This window comes from Falco rusticolus, chromosome 2 (assembly GCF_015220075.1).
Source record: "Falco rusticolus isolate bFalRus1 chromosome 2, bFalRus1.pri, whole genome shotgun sequence".
NCBI classification, from domain to species: domain Eukaryota; kingdom Metazoa; phylum Chordata; class Aves; order Falconiformes; family Falconidae; genus Falco; species Falco rusticolus.
Window position 1 is genome coordinate 78,352,203 of NC_051188.1, and position 12,978 is coordinate 78,365,180.

Here is a 12,978-nt window from a genome sequence, read left to right on the forward strand (position 1 = left end):
GATCCAAAGAAGGCATCACTGAAAACATTAAATTTTATATCTGTCATGTCTACATTTTATGTATGCTTCTCATACATTTTTATTTTTTATTTTTAAATGTACAAAAGAATTGGTGGTTTATTTCCAAATATTTTTGACTCTTAACATTACCAGCAGTAACAGTGGGCCTCTGGATTACATTCCACTCCAAGTTCCCCTTGCTACACTAATAGAGGTCAGAATTTGCAAGACAGTTGCATAATAGAGTGAACTATAAGCCTGATGGATGAAAGCAAAGACGGGAGATAGTTCATAGCCCAAGAGCTGTGAAAATTCAGCAGGGCAAATAAGAATAAAGGCATGCACAACTCAAACTTACTAGTATTTAATCTACAAGAAAGGACTATACGTAGAATTACCATCATGTGACAAATTGAAGATCAGTAAAGTATCCCATTTCTCCTTTGATCATTTCCCTTATTGTCTACTCAGGAGTCTATTTCCCTAGGAATTAGGCTAAGAGTACAAAACATAAGCACAACAGAAGAGTCTGGCAAGAAAACATGCCTTTTCTGAAAATATTTCCTTCTTTTACCCTCAAAAAAAAAAAAAAAAAAAAAGCAATAACCACTCAGGTAGGCAACTAGCTAAGCAAACAGATAACCAATCGAGCTAAAATCAGATGCAGGTTTGGGCAGGTATGTTCTAGGTTCATGTCATCATTCTTTAGAAAAGAAACCTGCTGGCCTTTGCAACTGAGATGAAACTTGCTTGGGCCATTTTGGGTACTATGGCAGGTCTAAGGAGCACTGCAAACCCATGGTGGAAGCTTTCCCCGAGGGCATCTGCAGGCAGCTTTGCAATGCCTGCTACCTTCTTACAGCTCTGTGGAGAACGGCTTCCTTCAAAGGTAGATGAGGCTTTCTCTAAACCAAAGAGAAAAGGCAGCACAATGCCTTCACAGCAGAGGGCAAACCATACAATGGCCACATATGGCTTGCTACTCAGTAATAGCTTGATTTCTCTCACCTCCGTCCAAGAGGTTGGCCCAGTAGATAACCCTGAATCCTTGCAGAATCCCATTCAGGGTTTCTTTTGCCAATGTTGACCAAGAAATAGAGATGGTTTCTGGTGATGTGGCCGTGGCTTGCACGTTCCCAGGAGGGCAACTGGGGACTGGAATAAGAGATTCACCATTTTTAACTCGAAGAATACAACTCAGTATTTCTCCTTCAGCTACCCTTTCAATTTTCTCTGCCATCCCACCACCCATTATTTAATTAGCAGTTACACGCTGTCAACAATGCAAAACTTCACTACAATCCACATGTTTCTGCTCTGATTTCCCTGGAAATACTTTTGATATACTGCTTCCCCACTTGCTAACTAGTATTTTAATAGGGTTTTTTGTCACTTCTTTTGAAAGAGAAATGTGTCCTAGTGCTGAAATATGCAGAATATTCTGTAAGCACTTTATATATATGTATATATACATATTAAAGTTCGCAGCCAAATTGCCATCTCTCTGGACAAATCTAATGTCCCTTTAAAATTGGTAGTGGGGCAAAGCAGGTGCATTTTTAAAAAATATTGGAAAAAAAAAAGTCCATAAAATTTTTCACTGACATTTAGACTAATTGGAAAAAGTCAGCCAAATCTGAGGCATTTTCTGTTGGCTGTTTATTGTCAAAGCAATACAGCTGTATTAGTATCTGGCATTGCTTTTAAAGCTCATGACATCTTTAATTCTGAGAGGGACCCAAATTCTGAGTATCACAAAAAAAAAAAGTCGCCAGGAAAAGTAAGCATGGTGGATTCCGAAGAAAAAAAGTACCATTATTATAATACAAAGTATATCCATGAGTGATTATACTGCCTTCCGAGGTCTTGCAGTGATCTGTCCAGGCCTAGAAGCATTTAGAGTAAATGAAAACCACCAGCCTTCCATGAAGCATATGCTTCATAATCTGTACTTCTTGAGAATTTTAGACATATGTAACTCCATCTCCTTCATGTAAAAAGTCAGATTCCCAGCTGGCACTGACTTTAGTAGACCAATGCCAAATTATAGTAGCTGAAAATCAGACTTACACTATCCTTTAGGACTGTTCTTCAATTTTTACTCTAAAATATTGTGCCTCTTTTTGGATTTGGAATAATTCTCTTTTTCCACTAGAGGACTCCCTCTCATTGTTTGAGAAGTCTGCGCAATTTGAAAAAAAAAAAATCCAAATTGTTACTTCGATTAGACAGGTTGAATTTTGTCTGAAATAACAATGATTTTTCTTTCATTAGTTTGGATATCCTTGAAAAACTCACACATCTCTCCTTAGGCTGACAAGTGATTGTGCAGTACAAGAGCTCTAGGTTTCACAGCAGACATTTGAAAACAAAAGAAAGCCAACAAAATTAAAAGTATTGCTTCACCTTTCAGAGTTATACTTCTTAGCATCTCAAAACTACGATGAGATCACTATGAAGCTACGACGAGATCACAAAATTTGCAAATATCTAAACACTAGAGCAATAGGCTTCTTAATGAAAGCTATAGCTTTAGTCAATCTTGCTCACAGCAGGATATATCACATTAGTAGAGTTATATTTATTTACCTCTATAATTCTGTATCACTTGCAATGAGAATTGTACCTCGTTGTTGGCCAGTCTCTTCTGCCTGTCTGCTTACTGTATCTAACAACTGAAAGTCTGATCTTATATTATCCACATAACAATCACTAAGCAAGCAATAAATGTAGGAAGGCAAAAATAAATAAAGAAATAATACTATGTCCCATGATAGCTGTTTGTCAAGGACTTACCATCCTCAAGAGTTGTGGTAATGATTTCCTGAGAAGAAGGTCCTATTCCAGCCCGGTTACAAGCCTGGACTACCATGCCATACTGGGTGAATTTTTTCAGGTTATTCAGTGTATAAACTTCACTGTCTCCAGTGGTATCGATACTGATGATGTTGAACTGGAAATTTCCCCCTGCACTGTACTCCCGATAACCTATCTGGTATCCACGAATAATTCCATTTTGCAAGTGCTTCTTTGGAGCCTAAAGAGAAAATGAAAGATTACACATTAAGTACATGTCTCCAAAGTCAAAGTGTTCTCCAGAAAGTTTTTGAAATATTCACAAAGTTGACATTTTTTTCCTACCAAATGCAAGTCTGTTTCTAGGTACCAATTCAAAACACTCTCTGCACATGAAGTAGTAACTTTTTACCATGATATATAAATTTCAGATGCAGTTTGTTCTAATTTGTGCATTCCTCTGCTAAAAGAAAGACCTTTAAGTGGGTCATACATAGAAAAATCTGATAAGGAGATATTCTTGAGTTATAATTCAAAAGTATAATGATTTGCTCTCTTATCAGGTGAATCAACCAAAGTTGAGTTGATGAGGTATATTTGCATTACAGGCCTACCATTCACCAGTAATTGTGTTCTGGCCAGAAGCCCCTACCATTCACTTGCTAAATCTTTTGTAAGGCACTTATTGATCTGTTGAAGGCAGTCACATAAGTTTGTTCAGCTAAATGCATTAGGAAAATTTTATGCTGTGCTTTGAAATATGCTTCTGTTCATTCAGTGTGTAGTGTGGAAAGATGATTAGATAATGAGTGCTGAAGGTAAAAATGAATTGGGAAGCAGGGATTTGCATACTGAATAGCTACTAAAACAAGGTGTACAATATCTGGCATTCAAGAATATGAATAGTACCAAATGGTTGGCCATAATTATGTACTGTATTTCTCAGTCACAGTGCAAGATTCCCTATACCTGACTAGTGGAAATAATTTCTGTACTCTGCAATATAAAATGTAGTTTAGAGTAAAATAAAGATTGGCAGTGCAGGGAAAAAGCCCATTATTGACAGAAATAAATATTAAAATTCCATTTAAATAGTATTGGGCTAATTTCAATACGTGATAATTTTCCTGTCTGATTTTCTACATGTATGAGGTATAATTAGTATAAACATTTTAAGGCACAGTTTATAATCCACAGACAAAAAGCTTTTTCAAATCCTCCAAACCTCTTTCAAATTCCCACCTGATGCCCACAAGCTCATCTGTTCCACTGACTCATAAAAAAGGTCTTTGTGACACAGTTTATCAGCAAGGAGTTAAACCAGCGCAGTCAGCAACTTATGTTGTTTCTATATCCCATTAAATCTACTGAGGAACATTCTCAAGATTACTCTTTTCTGCCACATGAGCTGTCTGTTTCAGTGAGCTTATAGTCCACTGGAGTAAAGTCTCACTGGAGCTAATAAAACCAGTGTGGGACTTGCCTTTCATCAACTACCAATAAATCATTGCTCTGCAAAAGCCAGCACCCTCTCTGTATTTAAAATGTGTCACGGGATGGATCTGACCGAATTTTCTCCTTTGATGCTTTATTTTTTTCTCCCTCCTGCCTTCAGAAACAGAAACAAAACTTGAAGCAAAGTATATAGTTTCCACTGTGCTGCTTCAGTTCCTCTGGCAAGCTCTCTGCAAGCGTGGTGCCGTCCGCCCCACTGCAGGTGACCGGACTGGGAGATTCAGGTCTTGAGCACCTGGTGAGGCAGGCTGCGGGGATCAGAACTGTGGGTTTGGAATCTAAGCGTATAATCATTTCCTGTTGGAAAGTTTCTGTGCTTTGCTGTCAAAAAACCCCCACCCAACTTCTTTAGAAACATATAGGACTTTTATTGTCAAAACACTTTTTTTTTTGCAAGTGTGTTACCTATTCTGACCAACTCCATGGCTTCATGATCTTTAAATGACTGCAAAAGGTTGTTTTTTTAAGCTGGACTGTGGGATGAAAACTAAGGTCAGATTGTTTTTTGTCTTACATTCAGATATCATCATGAAATAAAGTTGTTTCATTCCCTCTGAGAAGAAAATAACTTTACCACATTTAAATAATTAAATATTTCAGGGTGAACTGTTTCGTTAGTTGAAGGATTTCAAATTCTGCAAATTTCAAATGGCATTTTGCATAGCTTATACATTTTTATAGGCGTTGTCAGTGTTGATGAGAAGGGGCAAAAAGACTAAACTAACACAATTTAAACATTTCAAATTGACTAAAGGACAAACAGTTTGGACAAAGCAGCAGAGAACCCAAGTGTTACTACAGGGAGGACTGCTTTCAGACAACGTTGCAGGTCACTGTCTCTTTTGTAAATATGTATCAGTGCGGAGGTACCAGTGTAAGCAATGCCAGGACACCAGTTCTCGCCATCAATGTTGGATTCCATCACAGCTTGGCAAATCTTTCACAGTGTGAGTGGAGAAGATTCCTTGTCTCAAACATTAACATGCTCACTGTTGCACATCTCAAGACCTAAAGTCTCTCCTACTTAAAGGCTGTGGCTGGAACATTCCCATGAGTTACCATGGGTGGCTTTTCAACAGAAGTTGTCGCCACAAACACACAATGCACACTAAATCACAAGCAACCTGTATAAAACACATACACCATATAATATAGTGCATTTATTGTTTTGCGAGTGGTCTGCACTGCCTACTGCCACATACAGCACAAATTAAGATGCTGTATGTACATACACTATATATCGTAAGGTACACACTGTATACCAAGAAAAAGTGAGCATAGGCCTTGTAGATAATAGATTACAGAAGCATATAGCACATATATTGGAACATATATATAATACTGTAAAACAGGTAATGATAAAACTGAATCATACATTTGCTATGCATTGAAGTGTTCTCAGAGCAGGACTGTAGCCAGAATAGACTCTTCTCTGGGAATTCTGCAATTATATACTTTCTCATTTTGAATTAGAATAAAAAGGCAAACTTTGCATTTTTCATGAAACATCACTGTAATTGTTTTAGCTCAAGGGATTTTTTCTTTAAATAAAATATTAAAGTTTTGCTTCTTTTTTTTTCCACTTTGAAACATTACACAATATAAACCAAGCTCAAAGTCACTTTAGAAAAATGCATTGAAATGTTCTGCTCCACAGAATTTCAAAGGTTCCTTGTTAGTACTATCTAAATGCCTAATTTTGGATTTACTTTTTGCACAAATAATATACTTGATATATACACTTTCTCACGTATAGACACATTTTTGGTAGAAAATTCACTGAAGCAATGTTTTTCCATGACTAAGTGTTTGTGGGGAAAAATACTGTTAACCTTGTCAGTAGTCATGAAACATGACAAAAAAGTAAGTTTTACTCCATGATCTTACTGCTTATTTCATAAAATTTGATATTTGTAAAATAGGGTATCAATGACCTTTGTAAAGTATGACATTTATAGTTGTGTGCCTGTGTATATGCATAAAGAGGAGAGAAATATTTCCCATGCCTAAATGTAATGGGTTCATTTACCCTGTAAAGTACTACAAGAAAAAAATAATTAATATATTCATGCTCTTCTCTAAATGAGAATTCCTGTTGAATTCCCATTCTCTCTGCACCATTTTAAACTACCCAAAAGTGCTGATTATTATTTAAAAATTCAATCTGAAGCCAAATGTTCTATGTGGACACATAGAAATAGGATTAAATAGATCACAGACCTATAATACTTTGCTTAACTAGAATTTTTTAGAAGTCAGCTAAGAGAAACTTTAAAGGAAGATAAACAACTGTAGCAAGCTGCAGAAATAGAACTTAATAGAAAGATGAAAATTGATGTGTTCTTCTCTGCTCCTTTCACCGTTACTGACACTGTCTATATTTAAAAGAGGTTTTCTAACTTTAAATATAACTATGGTTCTCAACACACTCCCTTTTGTATAATGTGATTGTAGGTTTCACATGCCTCCAAAATAAAAATGACCAGGTTATTACTGACTCTATTTTCTTCCTTTTTTGTCTCCATGACAATACAGGATTGATCTCATGGGGTATTTCTTTATTCTTAAGCAATCTGTATTGCACAATGCAATGAGTGCCTTCTGCACAGCAGTGATTTGTAGGGACCTACCCAAAAGTCAGGATTCATCATGGGACCAAACTATGTTGAATCTGTGGGACCATCTTAAAGTACTTTTTGAGTAAAGGGCTAAAACTGCTCTGGCCAGGACAGAAATGCAGTAATTCAAGGGAAGTAAACGGTTCACTCCTGCTTAGGGACTTCTTAATTAGGGGAACTTCTTAATCAGCTGTTACAAATTGTCATTCAGGAAATAATTTTTCTAGTAATGGTAGGGCTATGCAAGCACAAACCTTTCAGGAGGGCAGCTAAGTCACTTCACCTTTGTCTGCAAAGGAGCTTCAAGGTCAAGGAAAACAATTAGGTTTCAGCTGTGTCTAGCACCACAGAGAAACTTAGCACCCACCGGAGGAGCTAACCTACCAGCAGATAAAGCAACGACTGCAAATCAAGGCAAAGAGTTTCCAAGCTGAGCACACAGGAGCTTGACAGCATGAAGATCACAATGAGCAGAATTTCAGTCAAGTGCCAGTGGTGCCTTTTTCTGCCCATCTTTTCATACGCAGACCTCCAGAGTTTCTGCTGCTTGCAAAACAGCACCTCACTGGGTCTTGTGGCTAAAGCCAGCAACACTTCCCTAGAACTTTGCTAGAGGGCATTGCTACAGTGCCTCTCATGCTGCTTGACCACATCAGATACTGCTGGTCAATAAATTAAAGGAATTAACAGATTTAACAGAGTCTGAGTCTATAGGAATGATATCTCAAAGGTTCATAGGAGACTGGCTATTCACTGGAGACTGGGTGTGCAGTCTTGCAGCACAATCCACAGCAAACTCCAAATCTCTAGCCAGCATCTGCACGGTGCATGGCACCAGGTTCACATGGTGGTGCACAGTTCTGGGAGCATGGACCCACCTTTCCTGATCTGGATATATGCAGCATGGTTACAAGCAGGCATTTCCAAGGTCACAGGAAGCTCACACCTTAAGCTCACTCAAGTTGTGAAAATCCATCTTTACACTCAGCTCATGAAACTTGCCAGGGCAATGGAGTATATATTCAATTCATAGCTCATCTCTGTGATTATTTTGTTATATTAGATACTGATCACTACTTGAGAGGTATTCACAAATCAAATTCCAAACACGATCTTGAGAATAAAACTCCAGCTGCTCCAGCTTCTACTCCCCAGACAATACCTGGAGATCAAGACACTAATTTGCACTTATGTCCTGGATGTACAAGCTGAACCATATTTTAGACAATGTTACTGAAATGTACGTGTGGGAATTTTGTGTGTCCTATAGCTGCCTGCACACATTTGCATCTATAAAATTTAATGGCAAATCTTCAGAATCACAAATGGCATCTATAAACTCCAGCAGTGAGCCAACGGTGCCTATCTTTGCTTGTTGCTTTAGAAAATATCCCCCAAAGTGAACTTTAAAAAAGCAAGCAAAGCCTTTCAATCTGCCTACCCATACACCCATAAAAACAAGTTCATGCACAGAAGCTTGAAGGTTATAGTTCACTAGATCTGATGGCTGTCACACTTCTTGAGTGCTTTAAAAAGAAACAACCCATTAAGCATTTATTTCAGTTGTTGAGAATCACTGTACACTCCACTTTGCTTCAATAGCTGCTTCCTTTGCTCTGCTGACTGTGTGTTGCATTTAATTCCATGCTTCATCTATGCCTTTTATAAGTACATTGCTGTGTTTCACTTCAACCACCAGGTAAGCCTGTGGCTAGTGACCATATGCATTTCATTTTTGGAAACCATTTGATGAAAACCAACACTTGATATAAATTTAATATGTGGATGAGATCCAAGAATCACCGCTGTATTTGTGACCTGTGCAAGGGGTCTGACAAAGACTACTGCTTTTGAAGCTTAACACTGAAATGCTGCATCAGAACAGAATTTTTAATGCACCCTTTTCAAAACACCATTGAACTACTCAAAAAAGCTGGAGACCTGAGGTCCCTGTGTACTAGCTGGACATCCCAGTAGTTACATGTCCACCTGCACTGTACAGCAATTGTGCACTGTAGTAACCTGTCTTTTCAGGAACCAACTCAAAACTAACACAGGGTCGTGCTGGTTATTTACTGGATTAATGATGATGATGATAATAATAATAATAATAATAATAATAATAATAATAAAGCCCACTGTTATTTATATGGTTAATAAGCAGCAGCTCACTGTTACTACCCTGACTTTCTGGATGGTCCATATCTTGGGGCAAAATATACATTACCCACATTTGCAGGAGTAATTAACATCACTATAGAAATTAATGACTATTATGCCACCATCCCACTCTAGCACGTAATACCGCATATTTCAGAATCTTAAATAAACGGAATTATCAATACAACTTTGAAACTGCCATTCATATTGAGATTACACTTTGTAATTAGATAGCTTTATTCTGTCTGCTACAATGTGCAAGCAGTATATAGCACAAAATCATTTAAAACATGGCTTAAGTACCTCTGATATCATACTGAAAGCATTTAAAACATTCTGTGCTTGTCAAAACATTGGGCAAAATCTAGAAAAAACTGAGTCACAAGACATGCTAGATGTTTAAATCGTATCAGGTGCTGATATTTTAAAATCAATTGCTCTGATTCATCAGTTCTCATGGACTATACCGAGACATTATATTGCTGTCTCTGTGCAGACATGCCTTCAGCAAGGCTCTGTCCCAAAGTCCATTGCAATGGGAAAAACTCCCATTGGCTCCAATGGTTTGGGGAATTTTTCCCACAAACCACACTGAAATTCTGTGTGTGCTCATTTTTCAAGCATATAGCCTTATCTCTGAAATCAGAAGGCAGTAGGAAATGTTATTGTCAGCAGTACAAGCAAGCAGCTACTGTTGTTACTCTCTGATGAAAGGATCCTTCTTTGCATAGTGCACCAGTCTTAATGGCCAATGTAAGATCTGTCAACAAAGGTATCTGCAAGGTCTCTCCTTACATAACTCCTTAAAGTAACTGAGCCACAGTTGTAACACTCCCATCAATGGGGCATCTTTGAATGCACCAAAATACTGCCAGAGTCTATATTCTTGGCTGTGTGTACTTACCTTCCAGGTGACCCTAATGCTTTGTGAAGATATAGGCTCAAGTTGGACATCTTGAGGTGGACCATCAGGAGCTGCCAACGGAAAAGAGAGGTAGATCAAAACTGGCCTTCACAACACACAGAATTCAGCACTTCATATGGTTTGTCACCAACTTCACACACCAGCATCACAAAGATTTGGACTGAGTCCATGTCATATGAAGTCAATCAACTGAAGATACCACCTCATCACACAAAACCAGAACCTAGCATCTTCCTTATTCAGGTGCCATCTCTGGCCAACAGTGAAATACAACACATGCCAACACATACCAGCCTGGCAAATAAAGGAAGAGCGAATAATAGTGACTTTTCTCATTGAGTGATATGCACACAGTGCTCTTTCTGTTTTGTAAACAGGCAAGACATACTTTCAGCAGTCAGAATATTAGAAAGGCAGCAGAACTCATTTGAAAGCAGGTGAGACAGGAACTCCTCAGCCAGCCTTCATCATGTCACACACTTTCCAGTGCAATCCCCTTTGTTCACTAGAGACTGAGCACATTTAGTCAAATATAAAATATTTTATACACAAAAACCTGCACATTTTACTTTCTCCCCCTCCGCAGTGTAAGTATCCAGCTTGGAAATCAGATTAAAAATAACTGCCAGATGAAAAAAAGCATGCTGCAGCTCCTGTCTGTATCAGGAGGAGTTTCGTTTATTATCAATATGCTGCCAAGCACGTGCATGATGCTTTAAACACAAATGAAAAAAGAAGGCCCTGAGTATAGGGGAACCAACTTGTCAGCTGAGCAGCTACAGAGCAGATCAAGAATTGACTGGGACTGAACAGAGAGATGTGAAGTAAATTGCTTGCTCAGCGAGGTAAATCATTATAAAAGAAAGATCTGAAGAAAGGAATGGAGTAATCTCAAGCTGCTGTAGAGGGTTCCCTTGATGCAGAATATGGCCTCAGTAAAAGGTATTAAATTAAGTTTAATAGCATGACAAAGGAAGTAAAGCAATAAAAAGGGTGAGATGGGGCTGTTAGAGGTGGAGCAGCAGTAAATGACAGCTGTAGTGAAGGGAAGCAGAACATTTTGCTTTAACTGATGAAAGCAGAGAGACCCAGAATACAGCCTATAATATGTTTAAGTTATTAAAGATGCCCTATTCTGTGCCATTCTTGACTGTCCTTCATATGGGAAATTTCCAAAGGTTGAAAGAACTTTATTTCCATTCCCCTTGCATTAATGCATAGGAAAGAGAAGAGGAAAAAGCCCACTGGCAAAAAATGAGATCTCTCTGAATTTTTTGAAACCTGTCCTTGATTCTGCCCCCCTGCTGACAAACACAAATGCCATTTCTCTGAGTACATTATAATGTAGTGGAATTTCAGTAAAGCATTTGATCCTAAAAATGGTTTTAAAAGGTGCCTCTTAAAGTCTTGACTTTTTCTTGAATACCTCAAAAGATTTTACGGACTGGAGTAGTAAACTGTTCCCAGCATACCATGTTGAAATGTTAAATAAGAAGTCATTTATTTTTCATACTTATATCATGCAGAATTTGTGACAGAGACATAAAGCAACCCTAGATATGCCAGCTTCCTCTATTGATTTCACTGTTAAATAACAGCCGTAATGCTTTTGGTTTTTCTGACAAGTGTTACTGCAAGTGTGTACTTGCCATCTGTTTTCCAACACAGGAGTTAACTGTGGTTGTATGGAGGGAAAGGGTGGCCTGCAGGGTTTGAAATCATGCCATGCTTCACTATCCTTTTGCCACAGAGAGCCTTTACAGTTTTATTTCTAATAGCTAGTGCTGGGTGACTCAGGTCACCGTCACATGTGATACACAATTTGTATGCCCTTGCTAATAACATGGTTTGAGTTGTTCAGTTTTTATATTGTCTTTCTTGGACCTTTATTTTGCTCCATTCTTATTACCTTCTCTCTCATTCCCTGCACCCATGCTGTTCTCCCTTTCCTATTGTAAAAGCAGAGAACAGAAATAAACAGTGATCAAAAAATGTTGCTCTTGCACATCGCACACCACCTGAAATCAAAACCCAGGAGACAAACATCACATACTCTGCCTAAGCCTGACCTTCTCTTTTCCAATTGTCCCCTAAGGTACATCAGTGACTTTTGAATACAGTTCCACACTGCTGGTCTTTTTTCTCCAAACAGACAGCTTCTTAAAAGACAGCAACAAAAGGATCAATTGCTCTGAAACCTGGTTACAAAGAACTGAATAAAACGTGATGTTAAGGTTCCACCCTGTTCATGGGGAAGCTGGGTTTTTTTATTTCAAGGCCAGCTGCTGATCCTGACAACTTAATTATCAGCCAGGAAAAACTTGGCAAGTAAGAAATATTCCAACCATGGTTGAATAAGAGAGAATGAGCAAGTGGATCCAAGACCCACCCCTCTACTTTGATGTATATGCAACGAGGAAGGATGGGCATTTTGGGGATACAGACGATGATGGCTGGAAGAATGAATATCTGTTTTATCTAGTGATTTCACATTTTCATGGAAAAAAGGAAGAGAAAAACCCTGATCAAATGAGAAATACTTTGCAAACAAACCATTCACCATTAATAAAGCTGTTCATGGAAGGCTTTCCTTCCACTAGGATGAAAAAAGATACCCGGTGAAAAAAGAAATGCAGCTTATATTGTCTCCCATTTATTCTGCGTTGCACTGTGAGCCCTCCTTGTGTCCTGTTCTTATTCAGAAAGTCCCTTGGAGCCTAAACCACGTTTTCCTGACAAGGGGTATATTTTCACCCTGTGAAATATAGTAAATATAGAATATAGTAAAATTCACCCACAGAGAAAATGAGTGGGAATTACACAATTGTATTCATATGAGCTGAACTAGAGATTGGTCACCAAGTGTTCAAAGCCTAGACCAACATGAACCTTGAAAAAGAAGCACGGCTTTCACTGCCAGGACACTGCCACCCAGATACTTGCATTACGGTTTTCTCTCAAAAC

At 38.2% G+C, this 12,978-nt stretch overlaps 1 protein-coding gene across 2 annotated transcripts in view; it reads right to left on the reverse strand.

Moving 5' to 3' along the window:
• The window catches only part of DSCAM (DS cell adhesion molecule), a 439,842-nt gene that overhangs the window by 58,249 nt on the left and 368,615 nt on the right, over window positions 1-12,978 (reverse strand). For both annotated transcript variants that reach the window (XM_037377793.1, XM_037377794.1), the window contains exons 16-18: window positions 9,994-10,064; window positions 2,797-3,037; window positions 1,009-1,155 (exon numbers count right to left, since the gene is read on the reverse strand). In XM_037377793.1, coding sequence (XP_037233690.1) covers window positions 1,009-1,155; window positions 2,797-3,037; window positions 9,994-10,064 — 459 coding nt within the window. The remainder of the gene's footprint in view (window positions 1-1,008; window positions 1,156-2,796; window positions 3,038-9,993; window positions 10,065-12,978) is intronic.